This window comes from Girardinichthys multiradiatus, chromosome 9 (assembly GCF_021462225.1).
Source record: "Girardinichthys multiradiatus isolate DD_20200921_A chromosome 9, DD_fGirMul_XY1, whole genome shotgun sequence".
In the NCBI taxonomy this organism is placed as follows: Eukaryota; Metazoa; Chordata; class Actinopteri; order Cyprinodontiformes; family Goodeidae; genus Girardinichthys; species Girardinichthys multiradiatus.
The window spans coordinates 41,492,453-41,518,639 of NC_061802.1; the positions used below are offsets into that span (position 1 = coordinate 41,492,453).

At 38.8% G+C, this 26,187-nt stretch overlaps 1 protein-coding gene across 1 annotated transcript in view; it reads right to left on the reverse strand.

The window, feature by feature from the left end:
• Positions 1-26,187, reverse strand: part of farp2 (FERM, RhoGEF and pleckstrin domain protein 2) — a 40,164-nt gene that overhangs the window by 10,971 nt on the left and 3,006 nt on the right. Inside the window, exons 3-15 of the mRNA XM_047374787.1 lie at positions 16,455-16,559; positions 14,284-14,326; positions 14,130-14,208; positions 13,432-13,529; positions 12,232-12,349; positions 9,767-9,914; positions 9,571-9,666; positions 9,310-9,473; positions 9,112-9,180; positions 6,962-7,019; positions 6,531-6,795; positions 2,241-2,425; positions 1,637-1,726 (exon numbers count right to left, since the gene is read on the reverse strand). Coding sequence (XP_047230743.1) covers positions 1,637-1,726; positions 2,241-2,425; positions 6,531-6,795; positions 6,962-7,019; positions 9,112-9,180; positions 9,310-9,473; positions 9,571-9,666; positions 9,767-9,914; positions 12,232-12,349; positions 13,432-13,529; positions 14,130-14,208; positions 14,284-14,326; positions 16,455-16,559 — 1,518 coding nt within the window. The remainder of the gene's footprint in view (positions 1-1,636; positions 1,727-2,240; positions 2,426-6,530; positions 6,796-6,961; positions 7,020-9,111; positions 9,181-9,309; positions 9,474-9,570; positions 9,667-9,766; positions 9,915-12,231; positions 12,350-13,431; positions 13,530-14,129; positions 14,209-14,283; positions 14,327-16,454; positions 16,560-26,187) is intronic.

Genomic DNA, 26,187 nt, shown 5'->3' on the forward strand with positions numbered 1-26,187 from the left:
AGACCAGTACACCAGGAGACGTGGAGGAGGCCGTAGGAGGGCAACAACCCAGCAGCATGACCACTACCTCCGCCTTTGTGAAAGGAGGAACAGGAGGAGCATTGCCAGAGCCCTGCAAAATGACCTCCAGCAGGCCACAAATGTGCATGTGTCTGCACAAACGGTTAGAAACCGACTCCATGAGGATGGTATGAGGGCCCGACATCCACAAAGGGGGGTTGTGCTCACAGCCCAACACCGTGCAGGACGCTTGGCATTTACCAGAGAACACCAGGATTGGCAAATCCACCACTGGCGCCCTGTGGTCTTTACAGATGAAAGCAGGTTCACACTGAGCACATGTGACAGACGTGACAGAGTCTGGAGACACCGTGGAGAGCGATCTGCTGCCTGCAACATCCTTCAGCATGACCGGTTTGGCAGTGGGTCAGTAATGGTGTGGGGTGGCATTTCTTTGGAGGGCCGCACAGCCCTCCATGTGCTCACCAGAGGTAGCCTGACTGCCCTTAGGTACCAAGATGAGATCCTCAGACCCCTTGTGAGACTATATGTTGGTGCGGTTGGCTCTGGGTTCCTCCTAATGCAGGACAATGCTAGACCTCATGTGGCTGGAGTGTGTCAGCAGTTCCTGCAAGATGAAGACATTGAAGCTATGGACCGGCCCGCCCGTTCCCCAGACCTGAATCCGATTGAGCACATCTGGGACATCATGTCTCGCTCCATCCACCAATGTCACGTTGCACCACAGACTGTCCAGGAGTTGGTGGATGTTTTAGTCCAGGTCTGGGAGGAGATCCCTCAGGAGACCATCCACCATCTCATCAGGAGCATGTCCAGGCGTTGTAGGGAGGTCATACAGGCACGTGGAGGCCACACACAATACTGAGCCTCATTTTGACTTGTTTTAAGGACATTACATCAAAGTTGGATCAGCCTGTAGTGTTTTTCCACTTTAATTTTGTGTGTGACTCCAAATCCAGGCCTTCATTGGTTAATAAATTTGATTTCCATTGATGATTTTTGTCTGATTTTGTTGTCAGCTCATTTAACTTTGTACAGAACAAAGTATTCAATGAGAATATTTCATTCAATTCAGATCTAGGATGTGTTATTTGAGTGTTCCCTTTATTTTTTTGAGCAGTGTATAAATATATATATATATATATATATATATATATATATATATATATATATATATATATATATATATATACATATATATATATATATATATATGTAATGGGGACTGGAGAATTCTCGTTTTGAAAACTGATGGAAGTTGTTGTATTATCATTCCATCCTGTATAAAGAACAGTTCAAAATATATCATTAAAACCCCCAAATAAATATGACATTTATACCCATTGTGAGCGAATGCAAGCCTTAGACCACAACTAGGGTTAAAAAAAACATGAAAATAAAACAAATCTTACATCTGTTGCTTTCAAGAAAATAATTTAGATTTTTAAGCTAAATTACCCAGAGGTTGTACTCTATAGAGTTGCCTCGTTCTAAGTTTTCTAAACTTTTTTGCATTCTGTGCCTTCATTTGTTCATGCAATATATGATTAAACTTCTCTGACCAGGAGTATCAAGTTCAGATTTTTTTAACTTTTTGTCCAGAGAACTAACTCACCACAGTGATGACCTCCAAGTCTTTCAAGTATGTTCGCTCTGTGGTCAGAATCTCTTTGGCAATGAAGTAGGCCTTGTCGGTGGGATATCGCTGGAGGAAGAAAGGGGGCTTAATTGTAAAAAGAAAAAATAAATAAACTGATACCAAAAAAAGAAAGTGCAAAGAATAATTTTCCCTAACAGAAACATGCCTTTCATTAATAAAATCTGAGGAATACAGTGCTCTGCAACAGTATTGATGGAAAGAGGTGCATTGGTCTGACATGACCAAACTTGAAATTTCTGGCCTTCACGTAAAACACAGTGTGTGGTGGAAAAACCCGCTGAATTGCTGAAGGCAGGGTTCTACAAATTGTTATTATTTTTATTTGTAAAATAAATTGAGAACCATCAATCCATTCCTCTCAGTTCATGATTATGCACATCTTTGATTGCCACATACAATCCTAATAAAATACATTAGACGTTTTGGTTAAGATGTGAAAAAATCAGAAAAAGCCTAAGAGGTTTGAATACTTTTACAGGGCACTATATGATAATCAGTTTTAAATTTTATTGAACTTTTGAGGCACGGGGGTTGGAAGGGTGGAATATAAGCAGTGTACCTTCCTCCTGCCATCCTCTTCCTCCTCTAGCCTGGCAGTGCTGCCCACCTCGCTCAGAATGGGGCTCTGCAGTGGAGACGGGGTCTGGCTGGGCAGGCTGAGGGTTGACATCTGGAAGGAGGGCGACAAGCAGAGGGGACCCTTGGAGGTGAGAGGCGAGAGCTGAGGATTGTCGATTACTGAATCTATGGAAGAGGGAAAGTGAAATTAAAAACCAACAAATGGGTGGTTTGATTTTTCAGCTGTCCCAGGTGAGTGGTGAGAACATCTTTTTAGGTGGGCTGAGTCTTAATCTGCACATGCAGAGGAACTAATCCTGACAGCATTTTAACAACAGTCATATAGTAGGCGGTATACTGTCAAATATCAGCAACATTAACCCTCATTTAACCCGTTTCACTCTTTGTTTCGCTTGTGAAAAAACAAGGCTGAACATGCCATCTCACACACACTCAGCAAATGAAAGGAGAGCTGCAGTAAGTAAGTAATGGTTCCCATTACTCTTTAAATTCTGATTACTGCTTTCAAGTCTCTAAAAAAAAGAAAGAAAAAAAAGGGTAAATGATTAACAAGCCTCGCTCCATTCAAAAGAACTGGCTTCACCACTTCTGTTCTGGCCGTTAGCTTCTCTACACAACAAATTCAGCAGACAAACATAAAATAACTCCAAAACATCCCATTCATATAACTGGGTCATGGATCACCCAGCTGCTCTTCCAATTCTAAAAGCAGGAAGGGAAGACTAAAGAGAAAAAAAACAAAAACACAGGACTCCCTATTTCACCCGGAAATAATTGCTCAAGCAAAGACTTATCAGGAATGTGGCTTCTCGGCAGGGCAAATAGGTTGTTTATGGTGGAACGGCCCACAGGGACCGATATATGGAGAGATAGAGAGAGAACATCAGACTCCTCAGAAAGGGGACGGGGGTTTGCTTAGGAATGACTTGGCACAAGGCCTGTCTAAACAAGGAACGCAAACACACACACACACACAGCTGGATTGAGGCTGAGGAATCTTATGTACGACCCAAACCTCCCCCCAACTGCATGTGGTCCGCTGCATCAAATAAAACATGGAAAACTACTGTTTGTATACGTTTCTTGAGGGATTAAAAAGCGTTTTTACAGTACTGTTTGGACAGGGAACGTCTCAGGAAGAGAACAGGATTTACTCAGACAATAAAAAGGGACGGGTTTAGAGTTGGTACAGCTCATAAAACCTAGGATACATCTGTGACAAATGAAAGGGTCAGTTTCAGCTTGCATTATTTGAACACTGTTAGTATAGAAACAACTTTAAGTCTCCAAACGCAAGAGGGAGATGAGGTACAAGAACTTCTCCATGACCCAGATTAATAAACTGTTGTCTAAAACTACAAACAAACGAAAGGAAAAAAATCACAGCTCCTCCTCTGACTTAAATCTGATTTGCAAAAAAAATTTTAAGTCTGACATTCATGGTACCCAAAAGTGATTCCTTTATTCTTGAGAATAAAACATACAAACATTAAGTACAGGTTGATGATGTTTAAGTTTAAATACACACAGGATTAGGTGAGAATTACTTGGTAGCCAAGTGCAGTTAGCTGGTTATTATGGTCACCCCAATGCAAATCAGGTAAGTGGGGAACAAAAATCATATGGCAAAATTTTAAAATAAAAAACACACCCCTTCATCAGGTCAGACAACAATGTTTACTGAAGCTAAATAATGATCTGGAACTGTCCACACTTGTTGCTGCAGAGGTTGGAAATGCACTTGAGGTTTGTTTTGGCCATCCACAATCCAACAAAATGACAATGAGAACAGATGAGTACTTATCGTTTTGAATTCAAGAAAGTATCTTAATTGTTTCCAATAAGCACAAACAGATTTGCTGGAATTATTCCACAAGGCAGAACCATACACCTGAGATAAAGACACACTGCATGAAAGTGCTTTAAGGCACCGTGGGGCAAGTGCTGCAGAAAGGGAGGCTCCGAGACATGTTCCGAAAGAGAAAACTGGAATAAAATAAACACTCCAAGGAAAGGACATCAGCTTCTCAATTAAATCTTTCTGATTTGAATTGTATGCATTTTTTGACCGATACAGAATCAAAGACATATCTGACAAGCCACTGTAATAGTGGATTAAAGTCCAGAACACTGATGTGAAGACCAGAATGCACGTTAATCTTTAAATGGTTGAAAACCATTGTTCTCCAACCCATGCTTCAAATGCTCATGGAAAAAGTAACAAATATACTCAGTTAATGTGCAAAACACTGCTTCCTTTCAATTGCCTGAACATTTAGCTGTTTAAATGACAATAACCTGTTTTGATGATATGAGCCAAAATATACTTAAAGCTAGAGCCTAGGAAAAAAGATAAGGAAAAAAACAGTTGTCCCAGAAATACATGATTAATGTACAAAAAGGGGTTTCGTATTACTTTCTACATTATAAAAAATTCTTAATACCGCATTATTTTCTTCTTCATTCTAGCTTTTAATAGTTATGTAGCTATAGTGTACAATATGCTATTAAAACTCATAAAATGATACATTCATCTTATAAAAAGTGGTATTAGCAGTTTACTTTATGGCTCAACAACACAAGGTTTACATTCTATTATCTAGGTGAACATGAAGCATTATGGATAATCGTTATTATGCTAAAGAAATAACGTGCCCAGACATGGCCTGTGTACCAACCATTTCAGCCAGCAGGTGGCAGTAAGGCACAGAAGTGAAACTAAAAACAGACTGTGGTATGTCTTGTTTTTAAATAAAGGTCATTGCATTAAAAAAAAGAAAATAAATCACTGAACGTGTTTAACAAAAGGTTTCATTTTTACCCTGAGTCTGGATGATTGCAGAAATAGGATGGAAATATCAATTATTTCCCAGTTAATAAAAGAACATGGAAAATGGTTAATTATTAGGAAAGTTGAGATTTTTTGTTTATTGTTATTATATAAATTAAATTCATGTAAAACTATATAAATTTGTGCCAGCTAAGACTGTTCAGCAAGGACATCATGTCTGCATTAATAAAAAAATAAAAAAGTGTAAAAAAGGTTTAACAGTAATAATTTGAGGGACTGGACTGGCCTCCCTCTATTTTTCTGTAAATAGATACAAACTGTAGATTGACACACACACAAAAACAAAAAAACAACTCAGACAGAGTTATTTTATTAAAAGATGCCCTGACAATGATCAGAATGGCTCACACCAGCAAAATAAAATGGTGGATCCTCTTCTTAAATGCCATTACTTCTAAAAAGTGATATATGTTGATCTTTATATTACTCTTAGAAACAAAAATGTATTTTCTGTAACTGCACCACAACAGTTAAAAGGCTTAAGTCCTATAAGGGTTTACATTTTAATCTGTGGGGATCCAGAGGAGTCTGCCAGTGCCAGGGCCTGCACGTTGTGGCACTGGAGCAGAAAGCCCTCTATTCCACTACTTCCTGTCAGAGGGTTACTATAAAAAAGGTCCTGCTCAGGAGGAAGGTTGCCGTCAGAGCCCCAGTTGGAGTCTGAATCTGAGCTGTCGTTCCCAGAGCCTTCAGTGGCAGTGGGAGGGTAGCTGAGCTGCTCAAGCTGCTCTACCAGGTCACTGAACTGCATGGCGGAACTGCTATCAGAACGTACAGAGTATGCTGGGAAGTTGACCATTGAGCTTGCCTCTGACTGGATGCCAGAGCCTGGCAGGCAAAGTGAAGAGGGGTCAGGGACCCCATAGCCCACTGACATGGACTCACCGGCAGAGCTGAGCCCCAGGTTGTCCAAGGAGCTGCACTCTGAGCGGTTATTAACTAACGAGCTGGTCTCAGAATGCACAACAAGGCTATCTGGAAATGCACCGACATTCCCATTCAAGTCCTCAATTCCAACACTAAAAATCCTAGTTTTGCCGATGTCAGACCCCCCCAAAAAATCGAACTGTTCTACTTTATCCTCACCAAGCCCAAAAGAGAAGGCCTCTGCCCCTCCTCCATAAAAAGAGATTTCAGTGGGATCATCATCAATGAACTCTTCCGACACCTGCAGAGGTGAGCCGGACACTGAAAACATGGCATTCTGCTTTGTCCTCAATAGTTCTGCCTCAAAACCCTCAGGTGTTAGAACTCCCTTCAATTTCCCTCTTCCCCCTTCAAGCGAGCATCCAGCTCCCCTTCTGCTGCTAGGCTCATTATTCTCATTGTCATTTTTGGAGGGCTGTGATTGGGATGTGCCACTCTCTAAACACACAAACATGGGGCTGCAGTGTCCTGCTGCATGATTGCTAGGGGCACCTTGAAACGAGAAGTGTGATGGGGGAACAGCCATGACTGGGTCTTCCTTCAGTGGGCTGGGGGGTGTAGCTGCTCCTGAGGGGGACTGCGGCTGCTGCTGTTGCTGCTGGGGAGGTGCTGGAGACGGGCTCAATGCGGTTAAAGGTTGGAGCTGAGGTGGCAGCTCCGTTCGTGGAAAAATCCTAGTCATGTGTGCAGGGAGGAAGGACTCAGTGGTGGAGGAAAGGGAGTATGGGGCCCTGGGACTGTCAGTGAATGACAAGGTCTGAAAACAAAGAGAGAACAAAGGACAAGACCAGGGCAAGAAAACATACAGATTGAAGGCAACAAAGAAAAGAGAAAATACTTTGATTAGTTTATCAATTGTGGCACAAATTACAGCTGTCTCAGCTTCACATTTTAACAGGAGTGCATTTAGTGATTTTGTTTACCTGTTTTGGCACATCAGATGTAAAGGAGCGAGCAGACATTCTTACTTTACTGTTCCTCCTAAACAAAAACAGACCTCGGTGTCAGAGTAATTCATTCCTATGGAAACAAATGCTCATATGGAAAACAAATTACATGACTGACTGTGTCCAGCTCTAGTCAGATGTGAACATACACTCACCATAGACAAGAATGTTGTTACGTTTTGGGTTTTATTGATTTAGTTTACCCTGAGGTGTCTAAACCTTTTCCCGCGTGGGCCAAAATCACCATATTTAAAGTAGTGACAGGCCGCAAAAATGTGTTTGTTTTTTATCAAAAATGCAAAAATACTTGTAATGTGATGTTTTTACTTCCTTTACAATAAACAAAACCTCTGAAAACAACACATCTGAAACCTAAAAAGAAACAATTTTTCTCTTTGCTCAGCAACAAGAACAGAATTTGAGTCGATGTTTCTTCATTGAAATGCTTGCTGTATTTACCTAAGCTTAATGAATGGGTAAGCCCGAGTCTGAAGAAAAGCTGCTGGCTGTTTGCGTTCCTAATTACTATGAAATTAAAATAAAAAATGTGGTAAATAAAACATGCATACTTTGTGCTGAACGTCGCCCATATTATGAAGATTTTAATTCATCCAAGAAAACCCCTTAAAAAAAACCCAAAATGCTAAAATGTCTGTGCTGACAGGCCAAACTTGTACCATTCATCAGTTATACACGGCTCCTGGGCGGCACTTTGGGCACCCATGATTGAAATAATTTGCACATGGTCGAAGTTACGCATTCACTACTAATATTTGGTTAATGTGCTTTAAAATGTTGCACCTTGAGCACATGCTTTTTGTAGCTATCAATGCGCTTGTGTGATTCTAACTGGATATTTGGCAGGATTTCAATTCAAACTTTAAAGCATAGAAGCCTAATTTGAACACAAGCAAAGCTTTTAAAAGGGTTTCATGTTGGAACTTTGAGAAGACAAATCCAGAAGCTTAATCTTACAGAAAGGCCCACAATTTTTCATACGCAGGCAGATTTAAGTTTAACATAATATTTTATTTGAACTAAAAACAGTCTTCTAACAGAAGGCAATATTAATGTTTAGAATGACCTGACTTCACAATGACAGATTAGCTGTGGAGGGAGCTAAAGATTAGGGTCATGGCGAGAAGGTTCTTCCAACCTTAAAGACTTGGAGCTCATCACCTAAGATACATTCTTAAAATACCAGAGGAAATATGGGAAAACTAGTCAGCAGTTATATAATGCCAATATTGTTTTCCATTGATTCTTTAGAAAGGTAAAAATGACTTTTGACAATTTATTTTAAACAAAATGTGAATAAAAACATATCTCTACGCCCTTTTTTTATTTTCATAGAGGCCTGACAAATTTCCTATCAGGAAAAACCTTGGCTGAAGCAAAATGTTCAATTTAAATCTGCAAAGTGTATGACTAATTTAGGGCTGAACTGTAGCCTGCTTCTTCCATTCCACTGTGCGTTTTGTATTTTTGTTCAACTTTTACAAATCTAGTTGTTGACATGACAAGTAGAGCTTGGAGGTGATTGTTCTTCATCATTTCATCAAGCCTAAAATTGTTGATTTTGGAGCAGGGTCTTCTTGACAAGGTTTCCAAACTCACATCAAAACTGGGTTCAGAATAGATAAAACAGGAGAGCATGAAGCTTCTGGAATGACTCTCACAAAGCCGTGACCTCAACCCAGCTGTACATTTGTGGGCTATACCTCAAACCTAGGCCTGTGCTAGGAAACCAACCAATTTAAATGAGCTCCACTAATTCTGCCTGGAAGAGAGGTCAGATATCCTGCCATATTTATGCCAGAAGCTTGTTGACGGCTTAAAGCATGTGGTTGAAGGATAACTTACTATGGGACACTTAACCAAATAGTCGACAGGATATTTAACCCTGTATGTATAATGCTGTTCTTCAAAAAAAAAAAAAAATTCTAACAAAATTATATTGAAAAATTATTGTAGTTGTGTGCTGTATATTCATTCCACCATGGGAAACGAACCATTTAAATAAACCACTATGGGATCCAAATTAATGAGCTTTGTGCCCATGATAAGTGCGTGTAAACCCATCACCTGAACTGTGTACACACACTCTTCTATATAAACAAACATACCTCTGATAAGAGGTTTTCTTTGCTCCGTTTTCCCGAACATATTCCACAAGCTGTTTCTGGGTCCTTCCACTGACAGAGAGAATTTTAGATTAAAGACTAAATCCAAAGAAATAAAATGATAAAATGTTTAACTGTACAAGAAGGTGCAAAAGTCTCAATGGACAGATTACAAAGATTACTGTTGAACTGAGATCGTACCTATATCTGAAGGAGGAACCTCGTGTGAAGAGGATTGCTTTGGTTTTGGGTTCCGGTTGGTCAAGCAAGCGGAAAAACGAGTGGTACTCCACACAGATCTTCCAAAAGTTTTTACACTGGTCTCGACTGGCCATCATAAACTCAAGAATATCTTGATGGGGTCCCTGAAATAAAGATAGAAAAGAAACCACTTAAAAATACACAATGATCTGTAACTGAATATGAAATCCGAGATAAAACAGATTTTTCATGAAAACTTACATGGACTTCTGGGTGGAGTTTGATGAGGAACCGTTTTCTCTTGAAGCTCAGTTTGCGAATCTTGGACCAGTTGAAGGTGTTTATTTTTGTGTTGCCCTATGTTTAGAAATAATGCCAAAAAACATAGAAGTGAGCCAAATTACCATAGAGTAAAGTCCTGCTCAACAATGGTGGCTGGTCTCAAAGCCCTGATCACCTGAAAGACCTGAAGGCCCATATGAGCAACAGTCAGATTGATCTTGGAGCCCTCTCGGTCAGCTGCTGGGTGAAAGCGGACACCGTACATTTCCAGTTTTCGGGCAATCTCCAGAATCTGGAAATCTGATTCAGCCGGAGTCTGACCGCTGGTTTGGAAAAAAGATACATAAACCAACATTCAAGACATGTTCACTTCATGTAGGATAATAGTGTACTGTGGCCTGTGGAGTCCCTCTAGGATCAATATTGGCACCATTTTTATTTAGCACCATTCTGGTTAATTTAATTAAACTGTACAAGATGACAGCACTGAAATTCATCAACATAAATTTTGCTGTGGCTAAATTCCATTGCAAGAAAATATGTAGTGTGTTTATATCATCTATGACATTACATTTAAAGGAAAAAAAATAGCTTATGTTTCAATAAACACTGCTGCATCTTCAGGGAAATGACACAGGGAGATCAAAGTAAATAAATAAAATTGGAAATCCAATAGCCTGAATTTATTTATAATACTGCAATAATAAAACATAAGATCTGTATCATTTTAAACAGAGATTTATATTTTTACTGATCAGTGGTGTTTGTTCCCAACAGTGACACCCCTACCAGTGATCAATTAGTCCGCTGATTTCAGATTTCCTTAAAACTGAAATAACAATGATGATGTTGTTATTTTAGTCTGTTAGAGACCCTCTGAACATGAGCCAAGGTAAACTTCATGTTATGCAGAGTTAACTGGTTTATTTTCTCACAAATACAACTCACATTTAAATCTCAGTCTAAAACTCTATTACCAGTATTGATTTACATAAAATCCCCAAAAAAGTTTGTATGAAATACAATAGTTTAAAATGTGTTATAAATGTTTTGCCACCTAGTGCCAAAAGAAAATATGATTTGTATATATCTTTAAGCTATTAATACATATTAATAATTTAACAGGCACATAAAAGTAGGTGATTACAAGCAAACAGCATGTTAGAAACATATCCATCCCATCCTCGGTCCATTCTAATTCGGTTCATCCTTTAAGCAATGAAATCTCCTTACAGCCCTCCCCTGCCCTACTGGCCTTAGGGCTAATAGACTAACCAGAGCAAGGGATTAAAGCAGGGAACTCTCTGCTTGTGCTTCCACTCTGGCAACCAAGGAAAGAGATTAGCAAAAGTCTTTAGAGAACCTTTAAGTCCTAGGGCTTTTTTTCAACCTGGGTGTTGGAACAAAAGTGTCTATTGGCAATGAGGTAGTACTGTTCTCCTGTAGAGACAGGTTGTGGGAAAAGTGCTGTAAACAGTTTTGTTAAGCCCTAAACTGAAAAAAAAAAAAAAAGGGGAGGGGGGGGGGGCTTGATGTGATCGTTTATCAAGAACACACCGTCTCAGCTAAGTGGTCATAATAGTGACCACTGTGCATAAACTGTGCAGAGACAATGTGGCAACATTTGCCATTTCCTGTCACCTTCAAATGGAATCCCATTTGTGGCATAAGAATTGAAAATAGCAAATTAGAAATGCTTTCATAATAAATAAAATTTCAGTGCATCCAACTGCCTTCAGAAGACTAATTTAATCCCAGTATAAATGAAGCAGTTCTATGAAGGCCTCAGAGGTTTGTTAGCGAACATTGGTAAACAAATTGCACCATGAAGACTAAGGAGCACAGCAAACAGGTCAGGAAAATGTTGAGTAAAATGTTGAGTTGTTTAAGCTGGGGTTGTGTCTTAAAGCTATATTCCAAGCTTCAAACATCTCATAAACCACTGTTCAATCCCTCATCTGAAATAGAAAAGAATATCTATAGAGTGGCTAGGAGTAGAACACAAGAAGTCCCATTTGCAGTTTGCCAGATGCCATTTAGGAGGCACAGATGACACGTGAAAGGCAGTCTTCTGGTCAGATAAGATCGAAACTGAACTTTCAGGCCTACATTCAAAAGCTGTGTGGCAGAGCTCTGGCATTGCACATTACCCTGAACATGCCATACTTGTAGAGAAACATGGGAGGGGCAGCATCATGCTGTGTGTAGGATATTCTTCAGCAGGGACAGGAAAGCTGGTCAGAGCTAATGGGAAAATGGATACAGCTAAATACAAACTGGGAGACTTGGACAAAGGTTCACCTTCCAGCAGGACAACAAACCTAAACAATAAACCAGAGGTACAACAGAGTGGCTGAAATCAAATGTGGTTTAAAATGATGAGGTGAAGGCAAATCCCATTTAGTCTTGTAGCCATAAAAACTGAGGCAACAAAAGAGAAGAGTGGACATGGCTTCTCAACTCTGCAGTTGAAAATGCAAAACTTGACAATATTAACAATTTTAAGTGTTACCAGATTAATCGGCTGATTTGTATCACCATGTTAAAACAAATGTGTCAGATTTAAATACTTTGAAAGAGAAAACAGCTTCAGACAAAAAAACAAACAGATTTTAACTGAGGCTAGAGGCTGAAACTTACAGGTGTCTGCGGTGGAGCTCCATGATTCTCTCGTCCACTTTGTCTTGGTAAGGCAATAGCTTGTTTGCTCTCAGGAACTCCCTGTCTGCAGCACCGTCATCATAGTCTCCAATCTCCGCTGTGGTTTACAGAAGAGAAAAACATTAGATTCTGTTTGTATGATTGGAGGAAACCCTAACCCTTTTAAGACCACAACTATTTAAAGGTCACCTGGGTTCATTTGAATTTTTATGGGTATACATTGTCACAAAACAGATACTATTAGTAAATTATCATATGTAAATAAACAAGTTTTTTTTTTTAAATATATTTTGTTGCATGTTGCAATTGTACAAAACATTTGAAAAACAAACAATGCTTAGGTCAAGGTAAAGCTATGCCACTGGAGAAGTTCTGGATAAAACATATTTACAGACAAAGAAGAAGGTTTTTCATCTAAAATGCTTAACATATTTTTTTGTTGTTGTACAGTTTTGGCTTAATTACTGCTTGGAGTGGGTTGTTCTTTCAGCAGAAGACATGTTTCAAGACTCTGTATACTCCAGTTACAATTTTATTACTAAATTAATTGACGATTACTTATTAATTGTTGTTTTTGAGAGTGAAAAAACAGCTTAAAACACATGCATACATGCCAAATTATACATTAAAAAAATAAAACAAATTTTTATATTTACATTTTTTACTTTATTAAAGTTGTCAGTCTGGCTTTAAATAAACTGTGCACCAATTACAGTTATAAAAATCATAATAAATTACTTGTTTACTTTGATTTTATTTCATTTTAGATACACATTTCATATAATTTCTTTTCAAATGATCAGCCCAAGTAAAGTCAGTCCTTATTGGACTTTTAGAATAGAACAGAAATATCCTTTATTGTCCCTGATTGGGGAAATTCCGGTGCATCAGCAGCAAAGTAAAAGGCGGATTAAAGCATGCAGATAAAAAATATCTATAAAAAAACCCCAATAAGAACAACAGACTGTTGAGTAAGGATAATTTACAGCATAAGAAGTTGTTAAAAATAGCATATTCAGGTTGTAAGAAAATGCAACTTTATTTTACAGAGGGGTAGTCCTGCACAGCAGTTATGACATTAACAAGTGTTTGCATTGAATTTTCAACACATCCAATCAAAATAACCCAAACTGATAAATGATCAACTAGTGTAGTTAAAACATCAGATTTAAAACATACACTGAACAAGATGTGAGGCCAGCAGTGCTCCAGTATTTTCTGTACAGATCAACCTGCCCTCCATCAGATCTCTCTTTATCTGCAGGGAGAATAAATACCTGTGGGATGAAACAGCCCAAAATTATTCATACGCACGATTGATTTAGATTTGAATTATTCTTTTGTAATTCAGTCAAGAAGATGGTAGGAAATTAAGCAGATATCCCCCAAAAGCTAGTAAAACAATGTAAAAGGAGTATGATGAAATAACAAATCTGTTTATTTACATTTTTATAAAAAAAACAAAACAGAAAATTGTTTGTACCCTTCTCAATAATCTTTACTGCATTACAGCAATCAACCCCTTCCTCTGATTGCTGGGCAGCTTTTGGCACATTTTCACTGGTATTTTGATGATTTCCTTTTGGTGATGAATTCCAAGTCTTTTAGGTCAGGAAGGCATCTGTGCCACTGCCTTAATCTTTAGCTCCCTCCACAGATTCTTTATCAGATTCAAGTCTGGACTCTGGTTGAGCTGCTCCAAAACTTTAATATGACTTCCAGTCAGAATAAACATGTCAGTAAAAACAAAATCAGAACAAAGATTCTCTACTGATTATTGTGTGATTTCTCAAAACAAAAACCTGGAAGGTTTGGGAAGTTCTTGCATGGAGACATAAGCCAAAGGAAATATCAAGATAAAACTTCAGTTCACTGACCTGGTGTACTCTTCCTGCAGCTGACCGGGGTCAGGGGGAAAGAACTTCACAGAAAGTCGAAACAGGGTATTTGCGGGTCCTGGAGGGCAATTACAGAAACATTAAAATTCCTCTTGTTGCCAAGTGGATTTTTAGCCAGCTTGATTTTACTTACTTCTGGCTTGTCTTGCAATGGGTTTTACTGGTTCCAACCAAACCTAAACGGAGACACAAAGTTTCATCTTGTCAGCATTTCAAACTCAAAGTCTGACTGTTGTTTACAACAAAACTCAATACAACTTATTTTACTAGAAAGTGTCCGTACTGTAAGCAATTCTCTACTTTTCTTCTAAAAGGAGTTACATTTCTGTGAAGTAAAAAAATGCCTCATTTCTGCCTCACTGTAGGAGCTCGGCTGCTCGGTTAGATTTGTGGCTGATTGATGAAGGAATGTGCAACAAGAAACTGGAATTGAGTAACATTTCTACCCAGAAAGAACTGTTGTAATCTGTTGATATACACATTTCTGCATCTGTAGTTGATCAAAACCTATTTGGGCTCATCTTCATGCAGTAAATCAATTAAACAATAGTCAAAAACTTTTAGCAGACCACTGGATATCATATCATTGCTTATAATCTGGGTTAAACAAGTCAAATGGAGAAGTAAGATCAGCTCATGCATTGGGATCAGACTAACTGCGAACTGATAGAGCTGAATTAAAGTGAAAGTTTTTGTAGCTACTTTTAAAACTTAAAATAATGTGCTCACACATGGGACTGTTTGTATCTAATGGATCTATTGGGTGTACATCTCAAACTCCATTGTATTTGAATGTGATATATGGATTGGTTGATGGTCCCCATGTTGGTTCATATAAACACCAAGGTGGTAATACATTCTACTCGTGTTTCTGGAAAGATAAAATGGCAGAAAGTCTGACAGTCGAGTCAAACAACTTAGAAATATGCCTAAATCAACTCCAGTGAAAAACAACACTACCTCACTGTTTGCACTAATCCAGAGCAATACATGTACTGTTAAACAAGCTTAAAGTGAACAGGGATCCTCCACCCACATATCATTATGCTGTGACCTTTGGCCTGTCACTAACAATGAGTATGCACTGTAAGTCCTATCACATACAGTACATTTTAAGAGTACTGAACAACCAGAACCTTTCTACCTTTTGTCACAGTACAAGCCCCAAATTTCAATGCATTTTATTGAGATTTTATGTGGCACACAGTAGTGAATAATTGTGAAGTCGAAGGAAAAGGATACAATGGTTTCAACCTTGAAATGTCAACATTTTACAAACTGTAAAAGTGTGGAAAAGTATGTATTGATTCCCTGTGTGTCCACCCTTGATAGAACTACCTTTTGTTACAGCTGCAGTTATTCTGGGGTTCATCACTCTCAGTTTTGTATATCTAGCAACTGATTTTGTTTTTGCATAGTATCTCTGTAAAACAGCTCAAGCTTAATCAGACTGGATGGAAGCATTTCTGAATATCTATATAAAAGTCTTAATACAGAGTCTGAAGTAGATTTAGGTCTCGAATTTCACTGGGTCATTCTAACATATTTGAGGTAAACCGTTATATTGGCTGTATTTTTCGGGTGGTTGAGCTTTTGAAGGTGAATCTCCCCTGCAGGTTTTTGCAGCCTCCAACAGGTTTTCTTTCAGAACTGCCCTGGATTTAGCTCCATCCATCTTCCAATCAGCTTTCCTGTCCATCCTGAAGAAAAATATCCCCAGAGCATGATGCTGCCACCACTGTATGTTAAAAGTGTTGTGTGTTCTGGTACACTGAGTTTTGAATGTAGACCAAAAAGTTTACTTTTAGTCCCTTTTATCCAGAAAACATTATTCCGCATGCTTGCCCTACTTGGATTGTGGGAAACTACAAATGGAAATACTTGCAGCTTTCTTTTGACAAGGGTTTAGTTCCTACCACTATTCACTAATGTTCTCTAACAAACCTACGTGGTCTTCAGTTGGATTTATACAGAGATTAAATTATACATGGGTGGAATCTGCTTAACAATTAGAGGCTTCTGGAGGCAATTAGTTGCACTGGATTTCATATCGGGGAATCACACCACAGGGGGCTGAATACAAATCCATGCCCCACTCAAGATTCTTACTTGTAGAATTTTCCCTCCACTTAAAATACTAAACTACTTTGTGTCAATCTATCATGAAAGATCCAAATAAAATATATGGACATTTGTGCTTGTTATTTGACAACATGTAAAAAGGGGTGCAGACACTTTTGCAGGGCACTGTACAGTTTGTCTGCTTCAACACATAAATGAAAGATATCATTGCTGAGTACATACCCAGTTCATCTGCATGTTCTGAAACTCCAGGCCAAAGTAATCACTCTCAATGAGGTTGCCTCTGTGGAAAACCTCAGAAAGGAGGATCTGTCCAGGCGATTTTGGCTGAAAGAAATAAAGAAAACAGACTGAGGCATTACTTTCATCTACATGCCAACAAAGACTTTTAATATCCTCTTATGAGGCATCTTCAACTAGCTCTAAAGCAACATATAAACTATTGGTTTGAGTGAAAAAATATTAAAAACAGGACATGACGGATCCACAGAAACCCTCAGAGAGAGCGTTGGGTAAATTCTGTCTTCAGAGCAGAAAATATGTGGCATCTGCAAACAATTCACTTCATTGTGTTTTATGAGTTTGTATGTTCCATCTGTTGATTGAAATAATTGCCTTGATGTTGACAATGAGCTGGTAAAATACCAAAATGTATTTTGTGTTGCACTGCTGCCTGAGCTGCAGAGGTTTACCTTCTCAGTGCTGCAGAGTTTGTTTTCACTAAATGAAGAACTAATTACTATGTACTAAGAGCACACTGTACTTGAGGTTTGGAAACCTAGACTGTGACTTTTTGAGAAAATTATAGCCTAAAACATCTGGTAGTAATGTAAAACAGTATTTTTAAAAGCCTTATAAAAGGAACTGCATTACATTGGCTAAAGTAAGGCATTACAGCTCAAAGCCCAACAAAGGCTTTACTGTAGATTGCCTTTTTATTGAGAAAACCTATAAATTGCAGGTGAAATCTACAGACATCAGTAAATGTAGGAATCTGTTGTGAAAGGCTTCTTGTACATATTCTCAGTGTCTGATTACAGAGGATCTAAAATAGAGAACAAAAGATGATGTGTTTAAACACTTTGGTTTGCCTGTGAGTAGAAGCCAAACACATTCCAGACAACATCAGTAGGTATTCTGAATGAAAACAGTGGGCGAATGTGAGGAGTTCAGTCGAGATGCGTTACTTTGGCCACCTTTCCAACATAGATCAACATACACTGAGCTTTCAGCAGATGGACTTCTTTATTAGTATTAGTTAATCAAAACCAGATTCTTTACTGATAGATCACCTAATGTCTACATCTTTTTTGCGTACATTTGATGAAGTTAGCAGTGCACAATCTGAAAACTAGACACTTTAACTCAAATAACTAATATAGCGCCCATATACTCTTAAATAAAAAAAATAAAAAGTTCTCTGGTTATAAACAACACAGGAGCCAAACCAGGGAGCGGTGGCTGATTTGAGTCGGAACTTTCCTCAGAGTAACATTCATGACAAAGCTCGTCAGTGTTGGCTTTGGAGGCCCCTTCTGTGCAGCGCTCATTAACCCTGAGCAGGAATGTTTAAATTACAACCTCAAAAACCTAGAAACGAGGGATGACGAGATCCAACTGAGATGGCATTTTTTGCAAAAACTAATTGCTGCCATGAAAGAAACATGATACATAATACTGTGGGAGGTTTTTTACACCGTAGTGCTTCCAGGGGTAGACCAGCGACATAAAAGACCTAGAGACAGGACTGGTGGTCAGAAACTCAAAAAAAAAAAGTGAAAGCACCATACTACCATATGGTTCCTCTACCATATGGACGCTGCCACTGAGTGAAGTTATTTTCAGTATCAGTGAAGTTGTAGTAATTAAGTCAGAAGAAGCACACCGATATGTGGAGCTATACAAGAGGAAATTGTATTTTCCATGACACGTTGAGACATGCCTGCAGTTCATTCACTGTGACAGAGCAGATTATTTAGCAGATAATAGGATTTTGTCCGATAAGTAACTAACTGCATTATTGTTTTACACCTGAGAATACGTTTGACAGGTTTAAACGACATGACTGAGAGGAATTTATATGTTCGGAGATTACCTTCTACTCCTAGAGGTAGTTGAAGGTCATAACCCACTCAGAGCAGTAACCAAGCCAAAAGTGTACAAAAATACATACATTTTACATTTAAGATGAAAAACCTTCTTTGCCAGTGTCATAGTTTTAGGTTCACCTGTAGAAAATCTCCTTAATTAAACACTTTTAGCTATCAGATTATTAATCTAAAAAAATTGTCAACAGATTGATCTCAAAGATTATTGCTGATGTTTTGTGTCTTACATCCTGGAAACACACCTGAATACTCCAGCAAACTACCTAAGCCTCTACTTTTACAGGGATGTGCTGATTTGGTAATATTCAATTATTAAATGCATTTGATCATTAGAACCTGCTTCTGACTTAAAGCTGCAGTAGGTAACTTTTGTAAAAAAATGTATTTTTTACATATTTGTTAAAACTGTCACTATGTCCTGACAGCATATGGGCAAGAAAATCTGTGAAAAAATTAAGCTCTTCTGGCTCCTCCCAGCTGCCCTACTGCCATTGGCAGAAATACATTGCTCCCAGTCACAAACAACCAATCAGAGCCAGGGGGAAGGTCAATCATGCTCGTTTACGCGCTGCTCACAACCCTCCCTCACACTGCTCATACCGTCACTCCAGATTGCTGGTGTGCTGCAGCTGTGCTAATGGTGCTTTGCTAATGACCTGAGGGTCAAGTTTGTAGTTAAAGTATGGGCAGGCCATGGTCAATGTAAAGCATATATTGATGTTCCATCACTACCAGTGAACGTCCCCTAGCTGTTTATCCGCTGTCATCGGTGGCCCTACCCTGCTTACTAGCTTGCACGTTCATAGCAGGGTCCACTGTGAAGAGAGGGCTGTAGCAAAGGAGAGAGTAAGGGACCTGTAAGGTGTTCTTTTTCAAATTTTCAGGCTACGTCCACAGTTTTTCCACAACTCCATACTGCAGCTTTAACTCTCAAAGTATTAAAAGTCCATTTAGTTTTCTTACACATGTTCAGGAGGTATTCAGATGTTGCAGTTATTGTATTTGAAGAACTGATGAGGTCCACGTGAGTTTATTCAACTTTGGTTCAAAATGTACAGCCCTAATTTAAATTTAAATAGCTTTTTTTAAATCACACCAACAAAAGGGCCTCATGAATTAAACTGCTATATTTTTGTGACATTCCAATCTTTGAAACTCTTGAGCTCTTCACAGACTGCAGCCTGACTACAGACTGCAGCCTGAAAACAAAATAAAATGACATAAAGAACTTAAATACAAACAGAGGACTGCCTCATATTCCACCTGACATCAACATCTAAGATGTCCTGAGGAAAGCACATATAATGTTATTTCTTGACAGTGCCATCCTGATGATGTCAACAGACAAAAAAATGCGAGGCAACTAGATACTTTCAGAACACAACAGGAGGATCCACATAAGTTATTTTCATCCTGACCTCTTCAATTTAAAAAACGGACCTTAATAATGACCCAAGCACAAGTATTCAACCAATTCATGTCTTTTCACTTTTCCAATAAAAACACTGAATCAGAGTAGCAGTTTATTCCACTTTTATTCAATCTTGTTATTGCAAGTTCTCAATGTATATAGGTGAAATCTCCAGGCAAGCAGTAGCACAAAGAGCACTCCATGCAAAAAGAAAGAAAAAAAGAACATCTAAAAAAGGTCCCATTGCACCAAACCAAGCCTACAAATAAATGTCATATCATGAAACCTAGATAGACCAGGTAATGATAGCACCATCCTGCTGAGTCAACAGTATTCCTGAATGAGCTGCAAAGCTCCAAAGCAGCAGACTATAAAACAAATTTAAGCCAAAGAGACGACAATTGAACTCTTTGTGGTCGCATAAAACAAAAAAATACATGTTGTTATAGAGACAAAGGGAATTCTCAAGTATCTGGAAAAAATAGTACTCTGGTCAGAGGAAAATGAAAATTAGCCATTTAGCAATCAAGAATATCTCCAAATGTTAAACACACATTTTTATCATTTTGTTTTTGGGGTCATGGGGAAAAATTATGCCAGCAGCCTTGTTTCTTCAGAAAAATGTTTTTCAGTCCTTTGGTGAACTGAATCCTCATAGGAAGATTGAGTGTCAGTGAGTAGGGTATTAATAATAATATTAATAATATTCAACAGCTACTGTCAACTTTCGTTCCGCAACACAAACATCGCTGTAGGACGTGGCTGGCTTGAGACAGGCTTAACGTCTTTTAGAATTAGTTTAATCTTATCTATGATGTCTCAGTGTTACACAATATCTTTATTATAGTTCACAAACAAATCACTCAACAAACTGTAACCAAAAGTATGAAAAATAATGCCATGTAAATAAAACCACAAACAAAATACACTTAAATATAAAAGATGTGTATAATTAACAGTAGTCATTATATGGCCTATTTTCCAAAAAGAATAATAGGCTGAGAATGAATCAATAAATGTCTTCCTTCAGCTCCCGAGTAGCTCCTTGTGATGAAATGTTACTGTTCAACCAGAATGATGTAGCCACACTGGTTACCAGTGTTAAACTGGCGCTAGTAGTTTCTTAGTACCAACTGTCTTTCCAACGCCACAAAAACCAGATTCTAGCTCTAAAAAAACAATATCATCCCAGCAACAACTCTGAGCTGGGCCAAAAGAAAGAAACACTCGTCAGGAGCGGCACACAGACTCATTGAGGCCAGGATTGGATGAAAATGATGCGAGCGCCTCCTCCTGATTTAGTTTCAGTAGTGATTTCCTTAATTCACACCATAAAAACAATTTAAATAAAAAAAAACCCAATGAGCTCTGTGTTTCTTATGCTTCTGCTGTTTATTTTAATATTACGCATTACAGAGTTCAAGCAGGTCAATGTGCCACATTATGCTTTGCTTACAGCCAACATTTTCCACCATAAATGCCATTTCAGACAGGGTTCTAAAACTCAGTAGGTCTCTGTGGTTGTGGAAAATCCAACCTTTTTTTCCTAAGACCAGTAAAGGAGTTTTGGACAATGTCATAGACCAAGGCGACCTAGAATAGAGATTGAGCCACTGAGAAGATATTTACAATTTTCATTTTCTAGTCAGTAAAACTTTGAGCCCTTTCCAACTTTTTGGAATGTCAAATATTTCAAAGCCTAAACTGTAACATCGACAGAAGAGAATAAACCGGTTCTTTAAATATTTACATTGGATCATTTGAATTTTTAGTAAATAAAAAAATGAATCCTGAATTATAACTTGAGATTTTAGTTGAAAATATATTTAAAACATTTTGGCTAGCTATTTTTAGATGACACTTCTTTACATCTCGGTTATCAGCCAAACTTCATTTAAATCTACCAAGATTTTCAGCGGTAGCCACTAATGAGTCAAAAAATTGGTGGGTTGCTTTTTGAAAGCCCAGCCAGAATTTAAAGCTCAGACAGATCATGTGTTATTCACACCCAGCTTGTGGTGTATGGACCACAGTCTCATCATGTCACCGGGTCACCTAATCAAGCTTGGAAAGTAGAAGGGATTGTGACAAACAGATGTTTCTCTGGGAGACAAATCTTCCCCTGGGTGTGGTAGAAGTGTGGTGTGCTGTTTGGTGGATCTGTGAGGGAGGAACATGTATGGATAATATAAACAGAAAAAAAAAAAAGAAATGAAACAGGTGAACAGCAAATCTTGTCTAACCCAATTCAGAGCTAGGTCTTGGGTGTGGCTTGTGTGACAGGTTGAGCATGGTTTCATCCCAGATTCTCCCACTGGCAGCAGGGGTGTGTTGGGGCTTGCATTTAGCACAGTAGGACACGCCATTTTTCAGCTTAGCTCTAAAAGAGCTCTGCACAGTACTGGCCATAAGTATGTGAAGTGAATTTCAAGGATCTTTTAATGGTTTTCTCAACAAAGGTCCAGCATCACTCTGAGTCACTGCTGGGTTTTCTTTTCCAGTAAGCTGACTACAGAACACACCTGAGGACTGTTGACTTAGACAGCATTTGCTCCCAGATAAACAGCATTCACCGATAATCAGGATCAGGTTGGTTACTGACCTTCTGCTCATGTTTCTAACTTAAGCCACTTGCAAAGCCAGCAACCATATAACTTTGCAAGACATTTTCAAGGCAGATTCTAGATGGGTTTTCCACAATTCATTTTTATGTAACAGCATAAAATATGTACCTATAGGTGGGTCGAAGTCGACCCACCACTGTTACCTCTGTTGGTGAGTAGGTCTGAAGTAGAAAGTAGACACACAATGCATCTTTGTCTAGTGTTAGTACACACTGATGTGTAACCGCACTGGCTATGTTTAGAAATGCACCAATCAGAAGCCTGAAAGAACAGTTGTCTCTGTAAAAAAATGCACTTCCCCAACAACTTTTTTGCTTCCCCTCACTTGATTTTTAAACGCCTGACTGATGTTCAAAATCACAAATTAACGGCTCCCACAAAGTCAGGCGCACTTGACGTCATCCTGCGTATGCAATGTCACACAATAAACTGCTTGGAGGGAAAAAGTCTCCACATCAAATTGTTTTATATGTAACACACCACTCTGAGCAACCAGTTGTGAGGACCTGCAGTGTCACTGCCACTCTCCGCGCCTCACCGACAGGTTTATTCCCCTTTTTCGTCCCTAGTGTGGTTTATTGCCCTATGTACAACTTTTTTTGTTTTTCCAAAGCTACAAGGAAAATTAGCTTTAATGACACCATGGCAGAAAGTGTGGAAATAGTAGGAATTTGTCTTTAGAAATGTAAGGAATTGGCACCCTCGACTATGAATCGTCAAACCTTTACCTATGGTACACCCAACTTTGTGGGAGCCTTAATAGTAAGTCTTCTTCTTGCTGTAACAACGTCTACACCAAAGAGTTTTGGTGTAGATGTAACCTGTAAGGTATGGGGTACATACTAATTGGAAAAAGATCGTATTTCTGACTTTGTTGCTGGCCAGTCACAGGTCAGGTCTGGTTGAGGTGAAAAAAACAGACATTTCCGGTCACCAAGGGATTTCTACGTGCATTTTTGTTTTGTGTGTATGAATTACCAAAGGCAGTCCTTTAACAAAACACACCACAGCTGTATGCCATGCATGAAAAATTATGCCTCTATTACTTTTTAACTATAACCCCAACTCCAGCAAAACGCGCAGCTGTCTCGGCTTGACTCATGATATTTCCTAAGAGTTTTCTATTTAAAGTGTCATAGCTGCAATTTTTCTAAAGTAAAAGTAAACTGTTGTTCTGAATCTAATTTTGGTCCGGTGTTTCAGCTTAGGCCATCTTAAAAGAGTTACAATTGGTTTTTTGACCCAACAAGGTGTAGCATACTTGTAATAAAAGGTCTTCTGATTCTTTAAGCTAATTACTCCCAGTAATGTGCAGAGGAATGACTTGCTGCTCTTAATATCCTGTGACACTGTGGTTCTATTACCAAAAACAGGGTAATTTTTCATGTATGTGGTTGAAACAGAAGCTACTTAACCTCATCTCACAAAATAAAACACTAAAGTTCATCATACATTTATGGCAGATATTTATACAGTGAGCAGGCTTTAAATATGTACTATACAAAAACAACAAACTGGAAGGAAGAAGGTGAAAGGATGGATGAAAGGAAGTAAGCAAGGAAGGAAGGAAGGAAGGAAGGACAACAATGGAGGGAAGGAAAGAGGACACTGAAGTAAGGAAAGGCACGAAGAAGGAGGAAAAAACAGAAGAAGAACACAAGAAAGTATACAAGGAAGGAAGGATACAAAGTGGGATAGTGAGAAATAGTGAAATCAAACTGCACACTTTTCAGACCGGGTAGGATCACTTTATGGTAAAATGCTAAGAAGACAAGACTTCATATGTTGCTTTTACACCGTTTGTGGTTCACCACCATGCAGCTATGTATGAATAATTTACGACATTAAAGAGCAATAAAGCAATACACTTGAATCACACAAATATCATCGTATAGCTCTGACAGAAGAACCCAAATGTGAACTCAACATCAACAAAGGGGTTGAAATTCCTGGGCCAAACTTTCAGCAAGGCTGCACTGCAGTGTGAGCCCCATCCCCCACATTCTCGGCTCAAACTTTGTCCTGGCGGTGAGCGCTCTTTCTGAACATGAGACACTGCTCCTTACTGCTGCTCCCTTTTCTTTCTACCTACTTTATTATCAGCCTTTGCCATTTATGTGCATGTTTGCCAACACTAAAGCAAAGCTGATTCCCTCCCTCCAGCGTGCATTTTCACACTGCTAGGTTTTACAACTCACCCACTGGCCATTTTTTTGCAAGTTTTTGAGCTAGAAGTTAAGGCCAGAGAAGGGGCTGGCTGTGCAGGATAAAAGAAGCCTGTGTTCCTTCCCTGATAGGCCTTCCTCCACTGTCCAGAAACCACAAAGCTGAGCTTTCTCCTGTGCTGGCTGTGGGAGGAGCCTGTAGACAGGAACTATGCAAGCAAATGTCCGCTGATGATGCCAGGTAACTGTGATAAAAGGCCAACAGATCAAAGAGCAACGCTCTGTTAACTGATTTGGCTGACTTTATTGGCCATACGCACAAATATTCTCTCATATTGGATGTTTCTACCGTTCTTAAGTGTTAAAAACAGAACGAAAAAAAAAAAAACAGGGGCAAGTTTGTTTCTACGAGTTCTTAACCAAAATTGTAAATTGAGTATTGCATTAAATGGTAGGCCATGATGGCTATACATTAATGTTCAGAAAAGGACATTTTTGGAGCTGAGCAACGTCAGTCCTTAAGCTGGTGAAATCTGTTACATGAAAGCTAAAGGTAGGACAAACGTTACTGCAGTTTTGCCTGCAGTCTTCCTTTGAATGAAACAGTTACAGTAGCAGGGAGGGACAGGCTGTTCCAGCTGATTCCCACAGCGCCTTGAATTTATACACCTCGAACTTGTCAGCATTTTGTCAAGTAACCACGAACTTTAAAGCATTTTATTAGGATTTTAAGTATCGCATCCTAATTATCACGTAGCTGTAAAGTGAAAAAAGGAGACATGGTTGCACTTAGTTTCATTTAGGGGTATTAGAGTAAAAGGGGCTAAATGCAAATGGATGTGACTCTTTATAGATTTCTATTTGGAAAAGAATTTGAAACCCACTCCACAATCATGTCCTGTTTAGTATTGGTCCTTCACATAACATCCCAATAAAATACATTCAGGCTTGAAGTTGTAGCTTGACAAAATGTAAGAGTTAAATAAAGTTTGTATACGTTTGCAAGGTGCTATAATAACACTGCACCAATTTCTACTAAATAAAAGTAATGCTTTGCAGCCTTTCAGTGGAGAGATAACTACTATTCTCCCACCAACCCACAGCTGCTCAGAATGAATGAACAGACATATGAGGCAATGTTGATGAACAACAGAGCCTCTCAGAGAGCCATCTTGTCCTTGCCAAGCTGCAGTCTGCTTGACAACAAGACTGCCGTCATTCCCCCCCATTTGCAGCTATGTATATCTGTCTCCCACCTTCCTATCAACACTATGTGCAGAGTTTTGCTGTTCTCATCAGGCCACATTCAAGTGTGTCTCAGTACAAAAACAATAATTTTTTTTAAAGTCTTTCAAGATTATTTTTCCTGCAGACTGAACTGCATGGCGAGTCATTTTTGCTTACAAATCAAACTTAAATCTGTCACCCTGTATTAGCATCAGACTTTGAAGCAACATATGGTGAATAAGATTATAAAACGTCCGCCTCAGCGGTGCTCCCAAACTGCATCTGCTGGAATTGTTATTGTTGTGGCTACATGATGATTTAGGACACCTGGAGAGAGGAATAAATACGTTATCTTTTCTAACACAATTAGCAGCTGTCACCTCCAGTACTGCATTTCTTCATAAATCGGCCATTAAATCG